At 44.3% G+C, this 23,311-nt stretch overlaps 1 protein-coding gene across 1 annotated transcript in view; it reads left to right on the top strand.

Annotated features, from left to right (window-relative positions):
- The window catches only part of FZD3 (frizzled class receptor 3), a 185,094-nt gene extending 162,012 nt beyond the window's left edge, over positions 1-23,082 (top strand). The window contains exon 6 of the mRNA XM_086928017.1: positions 17,990-23,082. Coding sequence (XP_086784143.1) covers positions 17,990-18,218 — 229 coding nt within the window. The 3' untranslated portion in view covers positions 18,219-23,082. The remainder of the gene's footprint in view (positions 1-17,989) is intronic.
- The last annotated feature ends 229 nt before the right edge of the window (positions 23,083-23,311 follow it).

Raw genomic sequence — 23,311 nt, 5'->3', positions numbered from 1 at the left:
GGAGAGAGCTGGTGCCTTGCACACTTAGACACTCGTGGTGACAGGTAAAACAGATCTCAATCATCCATGGAAACATATTAGACTTCACTCATGCTGGTTCTTTGGACTGTCTCGCATACGGTTATTTTAGTGATGTTCAGCTCATGCTATTGAGCCTGGGTCAGGCTCTACCCATACTGTAACCCATGAGCATTTCTCTCTTTTTTTTTTTTTATATCTTTTATTGGAGTTCATGGTGCAATGAAAAAGTACATAAATAACCACAAGCAAGGTATGATAACATCTGGTACAATTACATGATCACTCGAATAAAGCATCCAAAAACACGTTATTTGTCGTGGGAAAAAAATAAATAAATAAATAAAGAAGATCTATTAATAAATATAACAATATAACCATACAATGCTTTTCAAGTTCTTATTCTGTCCTCCAGCCATTTCTTAACCGGGGCCCATAATCGTCTTCCCATCTCTCATTTTTTAACACCTTTAAATTCATAGAGACAAGACTCAATATTATAAATACCCAAAAATCTGGACACCCACATTTGAAAAGAGGGGGCTGTAACATCCTTCCATCCGGCCGATATTAAGATTCTAAGCACAGCGACCGACATAAAAATCAAAGCAGCCTTATCCTCTGTTAAAACCAGTTTTGAATCTGAGCCAAATAACATCAGCGTTGGGGATAGGTCGATCTTATGACCTAGCAGCCCCTCCCAAAATTTTGTTATTCCATCCAGGACAGGGGCCAATCGCACACAAGTAAAAAACATATGTAATAAGTCTGCTTGCCCCTTATTGCATCTCGGGCAGCAATCATCATTCCTAACACCCCAAGCAAATAGTTTGGCCGGTGTATAATACAGATTAAAAACTGTTTTAAAATGCTGTGCCCGTAGGTTGGACGCCCGAAAGATCTTTTTATTTAACGATAATGCTAGGTCCAAATCTACGTCCGGGTTTCCCAGTTTAATTGCCCAGTCGCTTTCTACTTTTCCTACATCATCCTGTAATCTGGATGCCAGCATATTATAGACCTCTTTTATCTTCCTACATCCTCTTCCAATGCCCTCAACCACAGGGAAGTCTACCAGGGGTTTAAGTTTAGGCCTACAGGCCTGTATGATACCCGAGATTTGGCCATGTACAAGCCACTGATTTTCAGGTAGTCCATATCTTCTTTGCATATCCTCAAACCCACCTATCTTGTCTCCTACTATTAGGTCTCCAATAGTCTTCACCCCTAACCGCTTCCAAATTTGTAGATTCCCATCATTTTTTAACTGAGGAAACAGACTCGAATTTTCCAAAAGAAGCGAAGGATTAATTTTAGGTACATGAAAGAATTTTAAGATTGATTTCCATACTTGCCATGCCCCCAGTAAAGTCTTAAATCGTGCCTTCCTATAAAACCTATATTCCAATTCTGTCAACAATAGGCCTGTTGCTTTCTCCCCCATCAGTAATTTAAAGATTGGAGGGGGATCCTGGTTATCTGCGATAATCGCGCCAGTGTCGCGTCGAAACAGAATTGACATCTGGATCAGGAGACAAGCCCAGTGGTACAATCTCAAGTTCGGGAGTGCCATCCCACCCCTTTCCAACGGAAGGGACATGAGGGTCGTTGATCGTCTAACCTTACCGTATTGCCATATAAAGGTAGACTCTAATTTCTTCAAAATTTTCTCCTCAATATATAGGGGAATGGCTCTAAATAAATACAACACCCTAGGAAACATCGCCATTTTTAATACGTTTACCCTCCCAAGAGAGATGAAGAACGTCCATCCTTTTTAGATCTATCTCTATGGATTTAATAAGGGGGGGGGTAATTTTCCTCCACTATCTTACCCACTGAAGCATTAATCTTTACCCCTAAATATATGGCAGAATCGACATACCTTAAGTCGGGTCTTGGTATATTCCTGGAACAGATTATCTGTGTTTTGGATTCATTTAAAAGGTATCCAGAGCCTTGACCGAAAACTTTAGCCATCTGTACCAATTCCGGGAGTGCCAGCTGCGGGTTTGTTGTGATAACTGCCAGGTCATCAGCGTAGGCTAAGATCTTATTTTCGAAGCCATTATAGATCACTGGAGATATTCTAGGGCACTCTAAAATTCTCTGAATAAGAGGATCAATATACAAAGCGAATAGTATGGGGGAGCAGGGGCAACCCTGCCGTGTCCCTCTACTTATTTTAAACGTATCAGATTTCTCCCCCATAACCGTTATTGTAGCAACTGGATCTATATACATAGCTTTAATAGCCCTAATGATATTCGGACCAAAACCTCTCCCGGCCAAAATGCTCCAGAGGAATCTCCACCCCACCCGATCAAAGGCTTTTTCTGCATCGAGCAGGATCATGGCCATCTCTCCCCCCACGGCTTCCTGGGCATCAAATAAAGTTATCGCTCTACAGGTATGATCTGTCGTACCGCGTCCAGGAACAAAACCGTGTTGCCATGGAGAGACGAGACCGCCTATGACCCTGCCCAGCCTCTTCGCCCAGATCTTTGAGTAGAGTTTAGTATCGGCATTTATTAAGGATATAGGTCGATATGACCCCGGTTTCTCGACTGGTTTACCTTTCTTATGAAAGATTATAACATTCGTTTCTTTCCACGAATCCGGGACCACCCCCGAATACAGTATCCCGTTAAATAGATCTACTAAAAGAGGAACAATCACTTTTTCCATTACTTTATATACCTCCAAGGGGAGGCCATCAGGGCCTGATGCTTTCCCTGATGCTAACTCTCGCAGGGCAGATAAAACTTCATCAAACGTTATATCCTTATCAAGGGCTGTTTTTGTTAAATCATCCAGACAAGGTCCATTATCAATACATCCCTCCTCTGATCATTATTGAAGGGATCCTCCTCATATAATTTCTGGTAGTATTTTTTAAACACCAGCAGAATATCCTTTATCTCTGTATATGTTATCCCTTCCTCTTCTATACACACAATCACATTCTTTGATCTTTCCTGTCTAATCCGAAGAGCAAGTGCTCTACCAGCTTGCTCTCCCGTTTCGTACCTCTTTGCCCTTGAGGATTGATACTCCCAGATTGCTTTCTGTGTAACCTCCTTCTGCAATGCCGCTTTTACTGCCAGCGGAACACCCTGACTAGCCTCACTATTACTACCTGAGGCAATATCCTTTATATGTTGTTCTTCCGCCTTAACCAGTTTATCCATTAATTTTTCTACTTCGCTCCTATCTTCTCTTCTAAGCCTGGCGGCACAGCTGATTGTTTCTCCTCTCAGTGCAGCTTTGAAAGCCTCCCAGACCCCATTCCGAGATGTGCTGTATCTATTTGCCGCAAAAAATTCACCAGCCCAAACATTCAAGTGGTCAACAAATCTACTATCTGCCAACAGCCTTCTTTCAAAAGTCCAGTTAGTTTGAGAACGTTCTAACCCTCTCATAGCATAATTTAGCATCAGAGGATTATGATCTGAAATAACCCTTGGGAGTCTGCATATCTTAACTTTTTCAGATTCTAAAACAGAGACAAAAAAATAATCCAATCTTGAGTATCTCTGGGCTGGATTAGAAAAATATGTAAAGCCTGCATTTAAGGGTTCTTTAGCTCTCCATAGAGCCTGAAGCCCATGAGAAGCTAACATAGCTTGTACCGCCTTAAAAACTCTGGGTTTCCTCACCTGATATGATATGCTCCTCCCCCATTCAGATGAGATATTTAAATCTCCTGTAAAAACCAAAGGGGTGGGCCAATTTGCAAGCTCTATTTCTAGAAAATCGTAAATTTCAGGGTCGTCCTCATTAGAGCCATATACTGTACAGATAGTTAGACCCAATTCCATCTCGATAATCACCCATCTTCCATTGCTATCTACTTTCACTTTCCTCGCTTTCCCTAAACTTTCCCTTCCTAGAATGGCGACCCCCCTAATAGTTGATGTTTGAGTTGTACAGGCTAGTAATTTAAATCCATTTATTAAAAGCAAATTTCTCTTAGACCAAGGGAGGTGGGTCTCTTGTAAACAGAGAAGATCTATTCTATTATGTTTTACCAGATATGCTAATTTCTGTCTTTTCCTCCAATCATTTAATCCCCCCACGTTCATTGTACAGATATTAATGTGTGCCATCAAATTGAGTATAGCAACCTATATCAAAATTCTTTTCAGAAAACTTTTTCCTTGCTGGCATCCTTTGACCATTACTGATTCTGCACCATTCCCTCCGTTTTCCATTTTTTACCTTATTCTCACCCACCCTTCCCCCTCCCTTTCCCCCTCCCCCCTCTTCACCCCCATTCTCACGCCTCCCTCCGTCAGGGAACTGACAGAGGACCTTGAAGCATTACAACTGATCCAGTTGGTTAGATCCCCCACTCATGAAAAAGGGAACCTATTGGATCCTATCTTTAGTAACTGCACTAAAATGACGGTCGGGCAACCTGTCTGCCTCCCATGGTCAGACCACTTTCTTGTCCCACTCACCTGGTCGACCGCTAAGCCTCCCCCATTGACCCCTCAGCCCATAACCAAGAGAATCTGGAAAAAACTCCCCATAGAGTCTTGGACAACTAACCTTGAAGGATCCTGTCCACCTCCTTGCTTAAACCCCAACCAAGCAAATAACAACTACGAGGGCTGGATCAGGGAATCACTGGACGCGATCCTCCCGCTACGGAAATCTACTCCTAAGAGGTCAAATAAATCTGCCCCCTGGTTCTCAGATTCCTTGAGAGACCTTAAACGCCTCTGCAGGAAAAAAGAGAGAGCCTGGCGAATGCACTATCTCTCAGAAAATAAAACCCAATACAGAGAGGCTATTAAGAACTACAGAAATGGGGTTAGGATGGCTCAGGCCTCCTACTTTGCAGACCAAATAATGGCAGCAAAATCAAAACCCAAGGAAATTTTCCACTTGGTTAAAAAATGCATCACCGTTAATACCGCTCCCCCAGTTCCTAAAACTCTAGATCAATGCAATGAACTTGCAGACTTTTTTCATAATAAAGTCACCCAGATTTACTCCGCATTCCCGGCAACTACCAATAATTTAACAACATCCAATTCGATCTTCCCAAGCAACCTCCTCCCCCCAGGACAGCCTTTGCTGGACCACTTTTCCCCATTAAATCTGGAAACACTGCAACAACTAGCATGTCAAGTCAAATCCGGCTCTCCCCTTGACCCTGCCCCACCAGAAATTCTGCTCCAGGCAAGCCGTACCATCCTCCCAGTAGTACTAGAGCTTCTCAATTCATCTATATCCTCCTGCTCAGTACCCACTGGCTGGAAGAGAGCGATGGTACGGGCTCTGCTGAAAAAACCTACCCTAAACCCAGAAGATCACTCCAGCTACCGCCCAATCTCATTACTTCCTTGGGTAAGCAAGGTGCTGGAGAAGCACATAAATACGCAGCTGATACAATTCCTGGAAAGCCATGCGCTCCTTGACCCATCCCAGACAGGTTTCAGGCCTAAACATGGTACCGAGACTGCGTTGTTGGCAGTTGTCGAGGAATCCCGAAGGATACTGGATCAGGGAGGATCAGTGGCAGTGATCCTCCTTGATCTAAGTGCGGCCTTCGACACTGTCAACCATGCCACTCTGCTGAACCGTCTGCACAACATCGGGGTCAGAGGCAATGCCTTAAAGTGGCTTGAATCGTTCCTGTTCAACAGATCCTTCCAGATCTTCGACGGGGACACAATATCAGCCAGTAAACCCCTGAATTGTGGAGTACCACAGGGCTCTTCATTGAGCCCGGTGCTTTTCAATGTCTATATGAAACCATTAGCTGGGCTCGTAGAACCATCAGGTATAAAAATTGTATCATATGCGGACGATACCCAGCTAGTGGTTTCATTGACCCAGGAAGGTGCCGGTCATACCTCAGGTAGCCTGATGAAATGCCTAGAGGACATAAAAAAGTGGATGACAGGCTCCTCCTTAAAACTGAACGGGGACAAGACCGAGCTGATGCTCCTAGGCCCCGCAACACCCACATTAACCCATGCTATGTGGCCTGAATGTCTAGGCACCCCTCCCACTCCTAAGGAGAGCGTTAAAAGCCTGGGAGTATGGCTGGATAAAAACCTTTCTTTTTCCACTCAAGCCACCAAACTATCCGCCATCTGCTTTGGACTACTGAGAATATTAAGGAAGGTTCTCCCTCTCCTTCCCATGGAAGCCAGAAAAGTGGCAGTTCAGGGCCTCATTCAGTCCCGGTTGGACTCAAACAACGCCCTGTATGTAGGGGCCCCCGAGATGTCCATGAGAAAACTACAGGTGGTCCAGAACAGTGCAGCCCGCGTCCTGCTACAGATCCCAAGGACACAGTCTGCTAAACCCGCACTAAGCAGCCTACACTGGCTCCCAGTGAAACAGAGAGTGGCTTTCAAGGCACTATGCATTGCGCACCGAGCCTACTGGAAGTCAGGCCCAGCGCTCACTAACAATCTGATCACTCAATACCACTCCAACAGATCCCTCCGGTCCTCGGAGGCTTTTCTGGCCGTAGTCCCAAGAGTAAGGAGAGCCAGAACTGGAGGAAGGTCATTCTCCGTAAATGCCGCAAAGATGTGGAACACACTCCCGCTGCAAATCAGGTCCAATTCCAACCTACTGTCATTTCGAAAACAATTGAAGACTTATCTATTTGCTAGGCCCATCTAATCTCATTCTCCGCTGCCCCCCCTAGCTCTGCTCTCTGCATTCTAGCGCTTGGACGCCCGTCGGGCAGCAACCGCGCTTTATAAATTAAATTACAATTACAATTACAATTACAATTACAATCCTGAGGCCAAGGGGCCCCAGGTGTGGGTGACCGGGTGATCCGGGCATCACCGCTTGCTCGATCGCCTGAGATATCAAGAATCTTTAACCATATATCATTTCGGCTGGTTAACGTTCCCCCTCCTATTTTCTTAGTTCAGAGAGTTCATGCAGGTAAGCTTCTGCTTGAATCTCGCTTGTAAAGTTCCTTGATGTTCCTTTGTAGAGTACTCTTAAACGTGCAGGATTTAGCAGATAGACGGTTGCTCCAATCTTCTCAAATGGGGCAAAGAGTTGTCTCAGCCTCCATCGGCGTTCAACCGTTGCATGGGCAAAATCCGGGCGGACAAAGAACTTATTTCCTTGGAATTCTTTTCTGCTCGTTGGTCTAGCCAGATCATAAATTGCTTCTCGTAAAAGAAAATTTCCGAAGCAGACCAGAATGGCTCTTGGGTACTGATTCTCTTTTATAGGTCTCTTAGGGAGTGTCAGAGGAAAGCGGTGAGCACGATGAACTTCTCGTTCCAATTCCCATTTTGAAAGTTCAGGCATGGAAGACTCCAAAAGGTTGACAATATATCCCTTGGCATCACTTCCCTCTGCCCCTTCTGCAATTCCCAAGAAGCGGAGGTTATTTTGTCTTCCCCGATTCTCAAGGTCCTCCATCTTTGTCATTAGGTCTTCGATAATAGCAGTTTGAGACTTTTCTCTACCTTGAAGTTTGATGACATCTGCTTCTAGGTTTTCTGTGCGGCTTTCCACCGTGGCCATTCTATCCACTATCTCCATACAGGTATTGTCTACCTTCTGGATAGCACCCTGAAGTTGTTGTATTGCGTCATGATTCCTTTGACTATCAATTTTAACATCCGAATGAAAATCCTTAATGGTCCTCAGGACCTCACTCAATAATGGTTCTTCAGAACCTCCTACTTTATCAGTATCATAGAATTGTTGTTTCTCCTTAGTCTTTTCAGTCTTTTCAGCTGCCCCATTCTTAGGATTCTTAGGATTTTTCAATTCTGTGTCTCCTTTAAATGTAGGGGTCAGACTTTTCCGGAGGGGTCTAAATTTTTTCTTTGACTGCTCCTGATTACTCCCCTGATCCGTTGTTTCGTCATCTAGTGGTTGGTGGGATTTTCTGAATTTGGATTTCTTCTTCTCCACTTTCTTTTTCGAAGCCGAGTTTCGACCCGGTTCAATATTGTTCTTTGTATCGATTGCTTCCAAATTGGCGGTTGGTGAATTTTCGTCCTCGCTGACCGCACTTACTCCTCCAGTTTCGCTATCAATTTCGCTAGAGATTGAAACGCCGGTTTCATAAATTTCAGAATTTGTTTCCTCTGACGAATCTTCGCCCCCAGCTTCTAGTACTTTATCTTCAGGTATGATTTGTGCGTTAGTGCGCACACAGTCCCGTTCTTGATCAACCGGATCTGTAGCCATTTCTGCACTTGTGCTAATTAGATTAGGATATATTCCATCGCTGGAGATCTTGTTCCTCATTACATCTTTTAGCTTTCCATTACTCCTATCATCTCCCTTATCTCCTTTTTCCAGAGATTCTTTTGATAGCGGTATAAATATGTTAGATATCCTTGGTTGTGTTTCATCACATAAACCAGTTAGCTTTGCTGCGGCCTTCAAGCTTTTAATAATTTGCACTCTTTTAGCTTTCTTGAGCAGAAGTTCCATTTTCACATCAACTTGGTCATCGGATTCCTCTTCTTCGGGGTTGCACTCATTTTGATGCTCATTTAGCTGCTCTTGTTTCTTCTGTTTTCCCCTTTCACCCTCTTTATCCTTCCTCTTTTCTTTCTCCTTCTCGACATCTTTCAGGACATTTTTGCTTTGACTTTTGTTTTTCTCCAAATTATTTTTGTATTTTGCTTTGCCGGTAGTAGTGCCCTCTGTATTTTCCTTTCCATTTTTGGCCTCCTTAACTTCTTGTGCCTTCAACCCTCGTGTTTCTGGTCTTCTAGTGGAGCCATTACTCTTTTGTTGATGAGTTATCGGTTGTTTTAGGCCACTTTCATGATCTGATGTTCCCGCGTTTTTTGCAGGTGCTTTAATCGCCTCATTACATTCATTTACTTCATTTGCCTCATGTACCTTGATCGTTTCCTTGGCTTCATCCTCTGGGAGCACCTTGCTCGTGGTTTTGGTAGAGCTTATCTCAGACATTTTCAGTACAATCTGCGCTAACTGGACTAAAATTTGAAACTGTGGTGCTATTGCCGCCGTAGAATCTTCAACAATATCCTTGAGGTTGGGAAGATCTGTATTGGTATAGTTCCACTCTTGTATTCCCTTCAAGATATTCTTTATCGCGGTCCTGTACTCGGTCTGTTCAGTCTGCCCAATCTGTATTAACTCTTGCAGCGGTCTATGCTTATTTTGTTTTCTTTTATATGTTTTTATGTGTGGATTCTCCTTAAGCCTGCTGCTTCTCCCAGATTTCCTTAATATAATAATAATTCGCAGTGTGCACATGTAGACAAATGTAGACAAATCAGGGTTTTTTTTTTTCCCCTCTAGAGCAAGAGGAGAAGAGGGTGTCTTACTCCACACCCCTTGTGAGATGGAATGTTTTTTTTTTGTTTGTTATTTAGTTATTTATTGACGCTCCCTGGCCCCGTGTGCAGAGGCATGGTTATCCACCTATTAGCAATCGGTAGGCAGTTCTCTGATGACGCCCTGCACACCTCAACAGAGATGCCGTCTATGCGAAGGGACCGCTGGTACAATGTCCTGTGCAGGGCAATGCACAGACCAGAAACTTCGAGCGACTGAAGCCTCACAGCAGGCAAAGCGGCCACGAAAAACTCCGGCACTCTACACCTCCATTCCACGGAGCACGAGGGCGGGAGGGTCCAGGAGACGAAGCAGCAGGGGAAAGTGAAAAAACAGAAGGAGCCGTCTGCGCCGCAGGGCACACACCAGCGCTCAATCGCCGCTTGACACTCTCGACACTCTCCCGTTGCGCACAGCACCCAGGTCCGATGCAGTGTCCGACCCCCAGCTGCCCGGCCAACAGCCCAGTAATCCAGCTGCGATCCACCTCTCGCTACGGCGCCTCCGGTCGCTGGTAAGAGTTTTCCTTTTCTCCCACAGATAATTTCAGAATATGCACGATACTCGGGGGTAGTACTACTCTTCCAAGTCGGCCATCAGCCATCAGCCATTCTAGAGTTGCTCTCAGGTCCTCAGAGCAAGAGTGGTGCGACTTCTCACACTGTCGCCGTGAGCATTTCTCACAATGACATGTGAGTCTTTCCCTTCTGCTGCCACTGTTCGACCACCGTAAGTCCTGAGCCAAGAATATCTGACCTTGAATCGTGTGAAAATACGCAACAGACCCTGAAGCAGGGTTTGTAGTTCAACCAAGTTGTCACCAAGTTGTCACCAACATCTGGGGTGACCTCCTGGCATGAAGGCAAATTGTGGACAGGGACTGTAAAAATTCAGAACAAAGGGTCAAAATTCAGGACAAAAGTTCCGAACCAAATGTTAAGTTTATGGACACATCTCAGGAGGTAATGCACTAATTTGAAAGTCAGTAACTAGACAGCCGACACAAGAAGTCAGAACAGGTTTATGTTCTATGTTTTGTATAATATATAGCAGTATTTTGAAAGCATTCACTGGCCAGGACTAAAGTTTTTTAAGGATAAGAATGCTGCCAGCCAGACACTGTAGAGAGGACTATTAGAATTCTATCTCCCAAAAGTTCCATTAATGTAAAGGTGTTAACTCATCCCCACGAGACACCCGGTCTGAACCCTCCCCAGAGCCGGAAATGGTCACCATTGAAAGTGAAAAATAAAACCATGGATCTGTTTCTCATAGTGAAGACCTGTCTGTGCAGCAGATGGTGTGACAAGGAGGTCCTTCCCTCTACACGGTGCTGCAGTGAGTGACCCGTTTATGCCCTGAAGAAGCTGCTTTAGTTGGTGCTTAACTGAGGCATGCACTCCATGTGTTGTTGCCAGCGGCTTTACGTGCAGTTCGCCCTTTGCAGTGCTGTAGTGGATGCCCTGCATTACTTTTTGTACCACTGAGAGTTTTTTGAAAAGTTAAAAGTGCAGGTCCTCAAATGCTAGCATGTGTTGCTTGCTTAAAAACAATGCTAGTTCAAAGTATAACATATAGTGAGTGCTCATTGAGACCCTTTTTAGGACACATTTGGTGAGTGTGAAACCTCTCCAGCACTGGGGCATGTTTTTAATAATATTAGATTGAGGTGTAGAATTTCACTGCACAGTAAAAAAGAACAAGCATTGGCATAGCCAATAGGTCTCGCTTTTGGGACCTTCTAAGTATTTGGTTATGCAACACAATATCCCTGGTGCAACCTCAACTGTTGCATGACTAAACACTTATAAGGTTCCAAAGGCGAGACCTATTGGCTATGTGTACCGCAAACAGGTCAGATCTGTGTGCTGTCATAGTGCTGCGGTACTGCAAGCAGGTCAGACCTATGTGCTGTCATAGCGCTGCGGTACCAGGCTGGGAGAGGTGTTGGCTTCATCCAAGATCACAGGCTGCTAGATACAGATCTCAGCCCAAGATCACACTGAGTGTCAGTTGCATAGAAATGAGTATAAAAATGGGAGTCATAGACACCAAGATCACACACAGCCAGACGAAGATCTCAGCCCAAGATCAGAAAGACTAGCAGCTGAATAGAAATGAGTATACTGAATGGGAATCACGGGCACCAAGACCACACACAGCCAGACACAGATCTCAGCCCAAGGTCAGACAGAGTGGCAGCTGAATAGAAGTGAGTATATACAGTGGGAGTCACAGACATTCAAGATCACACACTGCAAGAACAAGATCAAATGTAGTGTGTAAGCTGGTCAGATTCCAAGAAACAGAGGTGCAAACACCAAGATCACACAGTGTTAGAGCAAAACTGACGAATATCACACATCGCTTCGGCTACATAGAAAACACAAGGACACTCAAAGTGAGGGTCACGAACGCCAAGATCACCCACTACTAGACGAAGACCACATACAGATACCAAGATCACAGATACTGTCAACAGGATAGGATCATAGCGTCAGCTGCACAGAACTCAAGATCAGGCACGGTATAACGCGCATAGATACCACAAAAAGACAGCAGCAAACACCAAGATCACACAGTGATGAGCACACTATTAGAAATTAGACAGGCGGATTCACAGACACCAGGATCACACACAGTGGCAGAGTCTCATATAGTATCTGCTACACCACTGAGTAAATTAGGGTCGCTGTGGGGGCTTGCTGGAGGAGACCCTGCATGGTCTCTGAGCGCTGTGCTGGGCTGGGGAGAGGTGCCATGTTCATCTAAGATCACACACTGTTAGACGAATATCGCAGAGTGTCAGCGCCACAGACACCAAGATCATGCACAGGGCCAGCCGCAGTCAACTGTGGCGCGCAATTAAAACCTATATTTCAGTATACCATAAATTAGAGGTCGGTGTGTTGCAGCGGGAATAGGGCGCGAGGAGGGCTAATTAAAGAGGAGAGAGCCAATTCCGACAGTCCATGTATACGCGATATGTGGTGGGTAGAATAGGCATGGGTTATCGAACGTTGTGTTTTGTTCCACATTCTTTCATTATCCTAATGTTGTAAAAAGGGCTAATTTGGGTAGAAATCAATTCCTATTAGTAAACACCCCCCAATCATGGTGTTATGTTTTCAATTCTGAGTGTGTGCTCCTCCAGACCACCCACTCTTAAACTATACTGCCTACCACTATGAACCACACGTGGCTCCTACATCTAGTAGTCTCTGTCTTATGTAACATTTCCTATGCACAGATTTACACACCTAGGATTGATTGTCTCTGTGTAGTGTGTGTGATGTAAAGTGCTCTCACACACTACCTTGGTATACGTAGTGGTGACGCTATAAAACTAATTAAATTAATCTGAGAGAGAGAGTGGTAATGGAGACTTGAGGGGCACTGTTGAAGGGTGTTAGTGAGGGATTCGTTGCGGAGGGGGGCGCCAACAAACACTGTTGCACTGGGCGCCACCTACACTAACGCCAGCTCGGACCAGGCAGGGTGATGTAGGCTGCCAGCAGATGGCGTGTCTGTCAACTTGAACAATCTGGCCGTAGGTGTCAGACTGTCAAAACAATAATTAAACAACCCTGAAAAAAATCACAGATCCAGTATATGCACAAAGACGCGAGTTACCAGTGCAGATGTCAGCTGAGCGTTGAATGCAAAGCCGTTTTACAGAAACTATTGTAAAATAAATATCACCTTTAATAGGAGGCCCCAAAATGGATTTATTAGACTTTGAACTACACGGTGGCCTATTAATAACCATAAAATAATGCGCAGTTTACCTGCGTATAGTTTATAGAAAAATCTGAGAACATACTGCATGATCAACATTCAAGTATAGTCTGTCTTTATTAAGTTATGTTACAATGCTAAAATAGTTGGATAAAAATAAATACCTATATTCATCTTGTAGTCACCTTTGAAAGGTTAAACTTTTCCTTTTTTTCTTACACGAAGGTCTTGTTTTGAAGATAGGAAATTAACCACTAATTTTTACATAACAGTACAAGGGCAGATGTTACATTGTATCCACACAGGTGAAGCACAAAGGACTAAATTAAAAATGCAATTGGGTCTTAATCAAATGTGAGGGACAGGGTAACAGCTTAAGAACGCTGACTGGATTACTTACGGGAATTACTACCCATAAATTAGAGGTCTGTGTCTTGCAGCGGGAATGGGGCGCGAGGAGGGCTTATTAAAGAGGAGGGAGCAAAGACCGACAGTCCATGTATACGCGATATGTGGTGAGGGGGAGAAGCAGGAGTTGGACGCGCGGCTGCAAGACCCGCTCTGTGGCGGGAGGGGGAGCAGGGGGTGAGCCTGCGAGTGGTGTGCACGTGTAGCCAGCTGTGCAAACACTTTAATCACGCGAGTGGTGCGCGCCCAGCAGTGATCACGCTGGAAGTGAGGCAAATGGCGGCTGCGCACGTGCACGCTCGCGTGAACGCAAGCGCTAGGCCGGCTGTGGCAGCACTTTTAAAACCCATATACTAAATGTCTCTCCGAGAGCGCATGCGCTGGCTCGGGCGAGACCTAAAAAGCACTGACATCATGTTCCCTCAGTGTAAAGTAAGACTGTTTGAAACCATTACTGTTATTGCAATATGCAAGGCTTGACTTTTCTTCCTGGGCCTGATCCAGGGTTCACACCTGGATGTTGGTAGGTTTGAGTAAAACCACCTTCCAGGGTAGGTTAGACCTCACAAATGCACTTCAACAGTTTTCCAGCTTCTTACATTGCACAGAATGGGCCATTTTTGAAACTGAAGTCATTGTCTGTATATATCATGGTACCTTTTATGTGGTAGTATCCAGTGACTTCCACTTGCTGGTCTTCCTGTGCTAAGGTTTGTGGTTCTCACAGCATGTGTTGAACAAAGGCTTTAATCTGTACTTGGCGACAGTCACATGTGTCCGCTTCAGATATGCTGGCCTCATCTGGTTCTCCAGGCATTCTGAGCAGTCCTCCATTTGTTTATTTTCCATCTTTAATGATCTGGTGCTACATTCAGATACAGAAGTGGGGTTTAAGAAAAACTTCACTATTACCTTTATAAGGGCCAGCAGGTCCTCTTGCTCTGAAATAGCAACATCAACCACAGTGGCTGGAAAGAGAGCAATTTTCTCAAACTCACGCTGGAGACTTGAGGTACAGGCATAAAGTTCACTGTTGACAATTGAATAAGGCACACAACTGGGAGTCGAGCGATTCAAGATTAGCAAACACTCAATTCTTTTAGTAGATTATAACTGTACCCACAACTAGCAAACTTACATTCCCATGGTGACCAATGTTGTGTGCAAAGAAATGATCAGTGACCCATGGCAACAACCCAGAGGGTGATAGTCTTGGTCATACTCTTAGTGGGTCAGACTGCCCTTCATCTGAAAGAGCTCAGAAAGATGGTTCACTGATTGCCTTGATATACACCCGGTGGGAGACCTGCAAATCCTGTGTGAGAGAATGTGCTGTAGAGTTAAACCCAAGGAGGGACTGCTTCCCTTTCATAGGCAAGTTAAGGATTATAACCAATAGAGTTTTTCTTTACATAATGCTTCCTTTGATAAACTTATACGTTTAATTTTGTATGCAAATAGACCTTATTGAATATCAAAAATTCAAAATAGGGCACACAAACCATCATTATTACAAGAACATGGTGAGTTTGGGACACGAGGGGCATCCTGAGGGAGTTATTTTGGAGCTGTGTATATGTTCTTAGATATTTCTGAACCTACCAGTGCCTTACAATTGGGGTCAACACTTCCTTCCCATTTGGTGTTGATTTCGCGAACACCGTGCACTTCATCAGGGCAAGGCATACTTTTACTCTTCGAAAACAAGCCACCATTTATAGGTCACTAGATATGTTGGACTCTAGTGACATCAGACTTAACCAAACCGCACACTATTCATTTAATCCTTTTTGCAGGGTCATTCCCTGAACTTTTTTTGCCTTCCTCCTGTATTTTGTCTGACCTGTTTTTGGTGGTTGTATGACTCTGGGCACTTTACCACTGCTGATCAGTGCTAAAGTGCATATGCTCTCCCTATTGTAAATTGATGTATGGACTAGTGACTCCATGATTGGCTGGTTTGGTTTACCTGTCAGAACCTAGTACAGTGCACCTGGGGTGCCCAGGACTGGTAAACCCAAATGCTGCTGGTGGGCTTGCAGCACTGGTTGTGCTACCCACAGAAGCATCCTGTAAAAGTGTGTCTCAGGTCTGCCATTGCAGAGCCTGTGTGCAGTCTGGTACTACCATGCTGACTGGGCAAGTGCCCCCACTTGCCAGTCCCTAAACCTTCCCTTTTCTTCATATCAGACACCCCTATGGCAGGGTGCATTGTAAGTATAAGGTAGGACAAGCCCTGATGTGTATGGTATTTTCTAATAGTGAATTACAGCCATTTTCGTGTTTCACTATTGCAAGGCTACCTGTTCCCCATAGGCCAGAATGGGCAGTTTAATTATTACATCTTATAATCCTAACTGACTCAGGGAACCAGGTAGAAATTCGAGTTTAGTATGCCTGAACTCAGAATGATAAAATACATCTTTTAGTGAAGTTGGTTTAAACATTCTGTGTTTGAAAATACCACTTTTAGAAATTTTCTTGTCTAACCATCTAAGCCAGCCTCTGCTAGGTTGTGTATTCCTTGTCTGGAGTTTGTGACAGGGGCTGGGGGATTCCAGGAGACAGGGTGAGTCAGCCCAGTGCTGAATAGAGAGATCTAGATGAGAGGGAGGATTTGCACCTGGGACATGAATAGGGCTGTGCCTTCCTCCACAATGCTGGCTCCACCTCCTGGGGAGCGTCTGATGTATCTGCCCTGCACAGTGAAAGGAAAGGAGTCATGTAAACGGAGTGCTCCAGGACTGACAAGAACTGGTTTGGACTAGGCAAAGGCCTCTCTGCCTTCAGAGAACAAAGAGAAACAGTGCATAAAAAGGGGGACCCAGAACTTAAGATCACGTTGGGAAACCAGAAGAAACCTTTTCTGAGGAGGGGAACCAGAAGAAACTGAGGAGAGACTATCCGTAAACTGAAGTGCTGCTTGGGGGGATTGGCCTGCAGTGGTTGCCTGACTGACCAAGAAAGGAGACCGGAACTTTGTATGTACTTTATTCAACTTGTGAAGGATCTCCAAGGGCTTGAGAGAAGAGCTAGCCTTCTGCTGAAGTCTCAGGGACAACAGACTTCAACCACCAGCTCCCCAAGAGTTCTTTGGAAGTGCCTGCAAATGTGCTGGACTTTCTGAGGAACTGCGTGTCGCAAGGACCTGGAAGCACGACTCAAGAACAGAAAGCGTGTCGCCGGACTGCCGCTTCACAACACAAAGCGCCTTGCATCGCCCGAGAAGAGGATCGGCGTCGCAGCAGATGCTGCCGCATCACCGAGAAGCGTATCGCAGAAGAATCGTTGAGTTAACACAGGCCCACCGAAGCGCCTCGCATCTCCAGGGGAGAGGATCGACATTGCAATAGACGCCGCCGCATCACTGGGAAGCGCGTCGCAGGGCCTGTCCCGGCTCATCTCCGGAGAAGAGGATCGACGTCGCATTAGACGCCGCCACATCTCCGGGAGGCGTGTCGCAGGGCCTGTCACAGCTCATCGCCGGAGAAGAGGATCGACGTTGCAGCCGACGCCACCGCATCAGCAGGAAAAGTGTTGCAGGGCCTGTCGTGGCTCGCATCGTTGTGGAAGCAGTTCTCATCACATGGGGAGAGGAGAGACGTTGCAGCAGATGCCGCTGCATCACTGGGAAGCGTGCCGCAGGGTCTGTCATGTGAAGCATCTCGCATTGCCGGAGAAGAGGATCAACGTCTCGGCAGACGCCGCCGCATCACCGGGAAGCGTGTCGCATCAAGAAGAAAGCGCCATCTTTGTTTCTGTGCACCAGATCTTCAACGCATCACCGCCCTTGTGTGTAAGGGACTACCGCATCACCTTCCCTGCAACACTTTTGTTGCCTTGCTTATGCATCTTAAGGTACATTGAACTCGGTGTCGCATTTACCATCTTAAGAGAACTTTGCAAATTCTTCCATTTTTATGTTCAGTATCATGGATTTTTGTCGTTTGTGGTCTTGTGTTAAATCTATATAAAAAATACTTATTTTTATAATACAACCTGTGTGGTGTCCATCTGTAGTCTTGTCACTGGGTTACTGTATGTGTTCACAAATGCTTTACACACTGCCTCTGAGATAAGCCTGTCTGCTCATGCCAAGCTACCAAGGGGGTGAGCAGGGGTTATTTTAGGGGTGTACCCCCTTACCCTGACTAGACGCAAGGGTCCCTACTTGTCACAGGTACCTACCTATGCCAACTAGAGACCCCCAAATGTGTGCATGTAGGGTGCTATGGAACACAACCTTGCCTCCTCCCAGACTTTTGCATATTACGCTCTGTGTGACGTGTCCTAAATTATCAGCTGAAAGTAAAGACAGCGGTCTCTAGCAAAGGCAGATTTGATCAAACTTCGATTTCCAGCACACTGATTATTCTACATACGTTTATCCATTCTGAAATTGTGTGAGTGTGAAATATGATTGTTTTCAATCAAGATCATTGTGTATTTTCAGAATATATTGAAAGTGTAGTGTTAATTGCAACTCTGTTTTGTCTCTTAGATACACACCCTGCAGCTACAGAGGACTTGAAGACCGGCTACCCCAGGGCAGCTTATCGCGACTAACTGATCATTCTCGGCACAGCAGCTCCCACAGACTTAATGACCAATCACGTCACAGTAGTATGCGGGATCTGAGCAATCCGATGGGCAGCATCACCCATGGCGCCACCATCACACATGGCACTAGCATGAACCGGGTCATCGAGGAGGATGGTGCCAGTGCTTGAACTGCTTTTATATTCCAGAGACTAGAATGGATCTTGTTTATCTACCACAATGAACGTGGAGGCAGAAAGCTCAGTATTAGTCCACCTCTTCTGGCCTTGCGCTCTGCTCGTTCAGGTGCATCTTGAAGAAGTTGGCCTTGTGTTTTTTGCCAAGTGAGGAATTGTCATCAGCAGTGGATTTAAGACTTGAGAAATCTTGAGAAAATTACCAACAACTGTCAAATAGATACCTCTTGGTATTTGTCTGGTGCTCTGATGCGTCCTATTCCCTTCATATTGGAGTGAAACATTCAGGTGGAAAACCAAAATGTTTTTGGTTGTTTATACACTGTTGATATCCGGGGCGAGAAAAGCTGGTATAGGAACCTTAAGCCAGAATCAAACTGTCTCAGCCTTGGCTTTGTTTGCTGTGAACTGTCTCAGATGAATGAATAGATACAGTACTACACATGGTCATAGGACGCGCCAGGTGAGGTAGGAGCCGGGGAGTCGCAGATCAAGTAAATGCACTGTAAATAGAGATTGTAAAAGTCTGGGCTTTTATGATGGGAATACTTTAAATATGTCCATCGTGTTAAGCAGTCCTTGGCTAACTATTGGACTGACAACTGCACTGAGGTTTGGGACTCCATCCTAGGTTTTCTCTTGGTCAGCGCTGGGAATTGTCCTGCCTTATGTACTTAGTACACACTGGTGTTTGAAATAGTCAGGTACCGTCCAACCTGGAGTACAATGCACTTCTTTCATTTGACAGCTTGAGTACCTGCACTTCGCTGCGGCATACAGTGCTGGGGCATCTCATGAGGAAGCTGGGGCTCTCGGATAGTAAGTACTCGCACCTCTTGCTTTCCATTGTAAGCCCTGGTCCACACCTTCATATTGACATGCGGATTGTGTCTAGTAATTTCGGTGCTGGAGATTTCTCTCTACATCAATAGGAAGTTACTTGGCTTCTCACATAAACTATTTGGTGAACTTAACATACAATGCACAATATACAGTGAGTATGTGTGTTCTAAGATGGGTAAAACCATGAGCTTGGAATACCTCAGTCTGAAATCCCCGCCTCAGCTCACCCACCTACCTACCTGTCTGTCTGTTTTATTGTCCTGCTGTATATCTGATTCCTATAATGTGAAGCACTGTTTTTGTTCCCCGTCAAGCAGAAGTTCTAGGTTAATGTATGGATCAGAATGAAAGGATTTCTCATGAAACCCCAAGCAATGCCCAAGTCAGCAGGAAGCTTGGTCCCATCCTGCGCTGAGACTAGTTCAGGCCTGCTTTCTCCAACTGGAAATGATTCCCTTCCGTCCTTTATCCTGAAATTGTATGTTCATAAACTCATCTATAGTTTGTTATTGCTTTGGGCTTCCCAGCATTCCTCACTGGATAGCGCCAAAGGATTCGGAATGTGGTATCTTGCCTTTGGATGCCCTATGAAACTATATATAAATATATTTCCTGTGGGACTCCCAAAGGCAAGCTACCATATTGTGAGATATGCCTAATTTGCCTCCTTGCTGTAATTTTGAATCACGGTCTAGTCACTGGGTCTACCATGGCAAAGGATCCACCACCTTTCAAGGTTACATTCCACCACTATACTATTACACGGGTACATGGTTCATCTTGGGGGGTTGCTCATGTGAATTTTCTTGCCACGGTCCGGGTGGATGGCAGAGCCTTTTTCACCAGAGACCCATCTTTCGGCAACTCTCTCCCGGCTACACAGACACCCCAGCTTCATCACTGGAGGCTGCTTTCATGGAATCGGTGGATATTTAGTAGTCGGTTCGTCCCAACTGATAGAATATTAGATGAATATTAGATGACTAATAATGTTAAGTCTTGCATTACGGTTCAGATATCAGTCCGATCCACAAGAGTTCATATAAATCTATAAAAATTAGAACAAAATGCAAGTAAATCATAATGCATCTGTCAATTTCAAACTCCAAAACTCAGTTCACTCATTTAATAACATTCTTAGATTGTACATTTATTGGTCTCCCTATGCTCCTTGCTGCAAAGGCTCAACAGCCACCGAAGGGTGGGGCTGTATACTTCATAAATTAGACCGATAGGATTTGGGGAGGTGCAGCCATTTTTCATGCAGCACTTAATGCCACAACCTAATCAGCAAACCACTTTGCCAAGTCTCGTTTCTAAGTAGGACGCCTCCGATAAACCGCCGGGCCTGGCTCATTATGAAGATTCTTGAAAAAAAGCAACAAGGCATTCATTGAAGCAACACAGGGCAACCAAGTGTTTTGTTTTTTCCTGTCTCTTGAACCTGCTGATTTTCGTCGAGAGTGAAGAAAGAAAACTGAAAAAGCAAAGCTAAATTAGGGTTTTGCTTACATGTTCAACAGTGGTTTATTGCTTTCTCAAACCACAATAGAATTGAACCCCTCAAATCTACACAAAAGACCCTAGTAATCGCCTTGTGACAATTCTCTTACTTGCCATTTCCCACAAGAAGTGGTGATAAAAGCATTTCTAACATTCCAAAATCTATGGGTCCTAAAAAAAATAACCTCTGTATTTCATAACTATTTCACTTAGTAATATCAGAGTTTTGTTATGTGATGTGCATTAAGTATGTCATCTTTGAACTGGCAGTAACTTTTCCTGGAAAACAGTTTTACACGTCCCTGCTCCTTTTATGAACTCAGGATATAAATCGGAAATGAAGTAAGGCACAAACCTTTTTTGGACCATGGTGTTTTTATCCTGGTTTCAGCTGTAATTCAAGCTCACTAGCCTGCCAGGGGCCAGTAGTACACTAGATGTATTCAACTGGCTCTGCTTTTTGTAATGTTACTGTCTGCCAGCCAATGTGACTTGTATCCCCAGAAGCAGCATTTCACTAGTCCTATCAAAATTGTTCATCTTCCCTTTCCTCTTTGACCCTTTGCAACCCCTTCTGGAATGTTTTAATGGGAGGGGCGAATCATGGCAAAGGCAAGTACCCTCCCCACTCAAGGAAGAACAGACACTAAGGCAATTCGGGCACTTTTCATTGTTGAAATATTTAGGTTACAGAATGTTATCAATTGAAAAAGATCAAAATGTGAATTCCTGCTATGCGCATTTTACGCAATGAAATACATATTTAGCTAAAAATGTGTTTCATTATGAGGTATACGTTTCATGGTAACATAGCCTAGGTCCTATAATGATAAAAACGTGTTGGCAACCCTGACAGATCAAAACAACATTCATTAGTAGACCTGGAACCTTCCCCTTTACAAGTTCACAGAATTTCTTTTTGAAAGCTATTTTGAACTCCATTCCAGAAAATCGAAGGTTATGCTGTCTAGGTAGGAGTCCAGGGTTTGGATGGATGTTGTAACCTATAAATAGACCCAAGTATTTTACTGTAAGTAAAGGTCATGAGGATGCAGTGAAATCCTGTTAAAATATTGCCCGTAAGAGAAGACCACAGAGCCTGTTGCTCACATGCAGACATTTATTTTCTATGTCCCTATCTCCAGTGGGTCTAGTTGCCGATAGCGCTAGGTGGGAACAGAAAAGGGATCTTTACATTAAGTAGTTTAATTTTGTAATTGATCAAAATCATGCAATTCCAAGATGGTGCTTAATATTCTTGTTTGCACATGGCAATAGTGATAGACATTGGTGGCTGCATTGAGTTGGTACTTTTTGGTACTACCTCCTTCCCAATGTTGAACTGTGTGCATATGTGAACATGTTTGGGAGCCCAAGAATCCAGGCTTTCTCAATACTTGTCACTCCTTGCAAGGCTGCAGCCCTAAAACCCAGTTTTCAGGTGCCTTCGTTTCATACTGTAGGTAATATTCTTGCTGTCTGAGTCTTCTTAGAGAAACCCCTCAAAACATTCTTCCCTTTTTGGCAGAAGTAAAAGCATGTTTTTTTTGCAAAGAAGGTATGGTTTCCCGGTTCTGTGTTTTTTTTGCATAAATAAGGAGGATTACACAAAAGTCATTGCCATGTTTTGTGCTTCGACATTGCAGCATTTGCTGTCTGCAGAAACTGATTAAAAATGTAGGTCTTTCTAACTTTTATCCACACTTCAAAATGACACTGTTGCCAGGAAAGGTCATCTGACCCATTCTTAAACTTGTCAAGCAATTTCAACCTAAATGACAGGAATTTAACATGTACCAGCTAAAACAAACTTTCCTATGAGACTGCGCGTTTGCACAGTTATCCCAACAACTCTTTCTTAAGAGCATGTTGGTGAAAAGCCTCATGAGATTTGAGCCATGTAAAGACTTCTACTGACAGGACTCCACAGACTGATTTATTTATCATGTTCTTTCATGGGCCATGAACAGGTTGTCCTCCCGAACAAAGGGTTGTCACTTGAACCCCTACAGATGCCAATTGGGCTGTTGATGGTGAGATAACATGCTGCGTCCCTTAGTTATCTATTAATTCCTCAGACTAAAAACTCTAAGCGCAGCCAACTCACAGCCAACTATTCTGGTTCCTTAATTTTCATGTAGGAGTCATGTTTACCCCAAATATAAGATGATGTTTGTTGAGTTGTGGCATTTAACACGATGCAACAGAAGGACGTTAAATGTACTGCAAAGGTCAGAGTAGGGTGGTTTTGGGCAGTCCGTTTCTTTTGTAGCGAATGGCAGATTACCCCCGATTTTACCCAAAATTATTGTTTGAGGAAGTGGCAAAAATTAAATAAAAAATTATCTCATTCCTTAACAAAACAATTAGTGGCAAAACAGTTTGTGTCAAGAGCAGATGTGTTTATGAAAATAAACTTGGCTCCAAAAATACATTGATTGATGGGGAAAGAAGTAATTTGCTATTCTGGACCTAGGAAAGAAAATCCTCTAATTCGCTTTGATGAATCATTAGATTGGGAGGGGGTGGGTTGGGTTGGGTTGGTATGAGGAGGGTGGGTTCAAAGTCTATGGCCAAAAAAGCATTTGCTCTACGGATCAGATAATATTTTATTTAACTACTTTGTAAGTCACAGGAGGCCCAATATATGTTGTATTATCCTTACTATATGCCCATTCACCATACATGGCCGTGCTGACGGCCATGTTCACCTGTAGCCGGGTCTTCATAGCAATGCTAGA

This window comes from Lissotriton vulgaris, chromosome 6 (genome assembly GCF_964263255.1).
Source record: "Lissotriton vulgaris chromosome 6, aLisVul1.2, whole genome shotgun sequence".
NCBI lineage: Eukaryota > Metazoa > Chordata > Amphibia > Caudata > Salamandridae > Lissotriton > Lissotriton vulgaris.
This window is presented reverse-complemented; position numbering and strand designations above follow the sequence as displayed.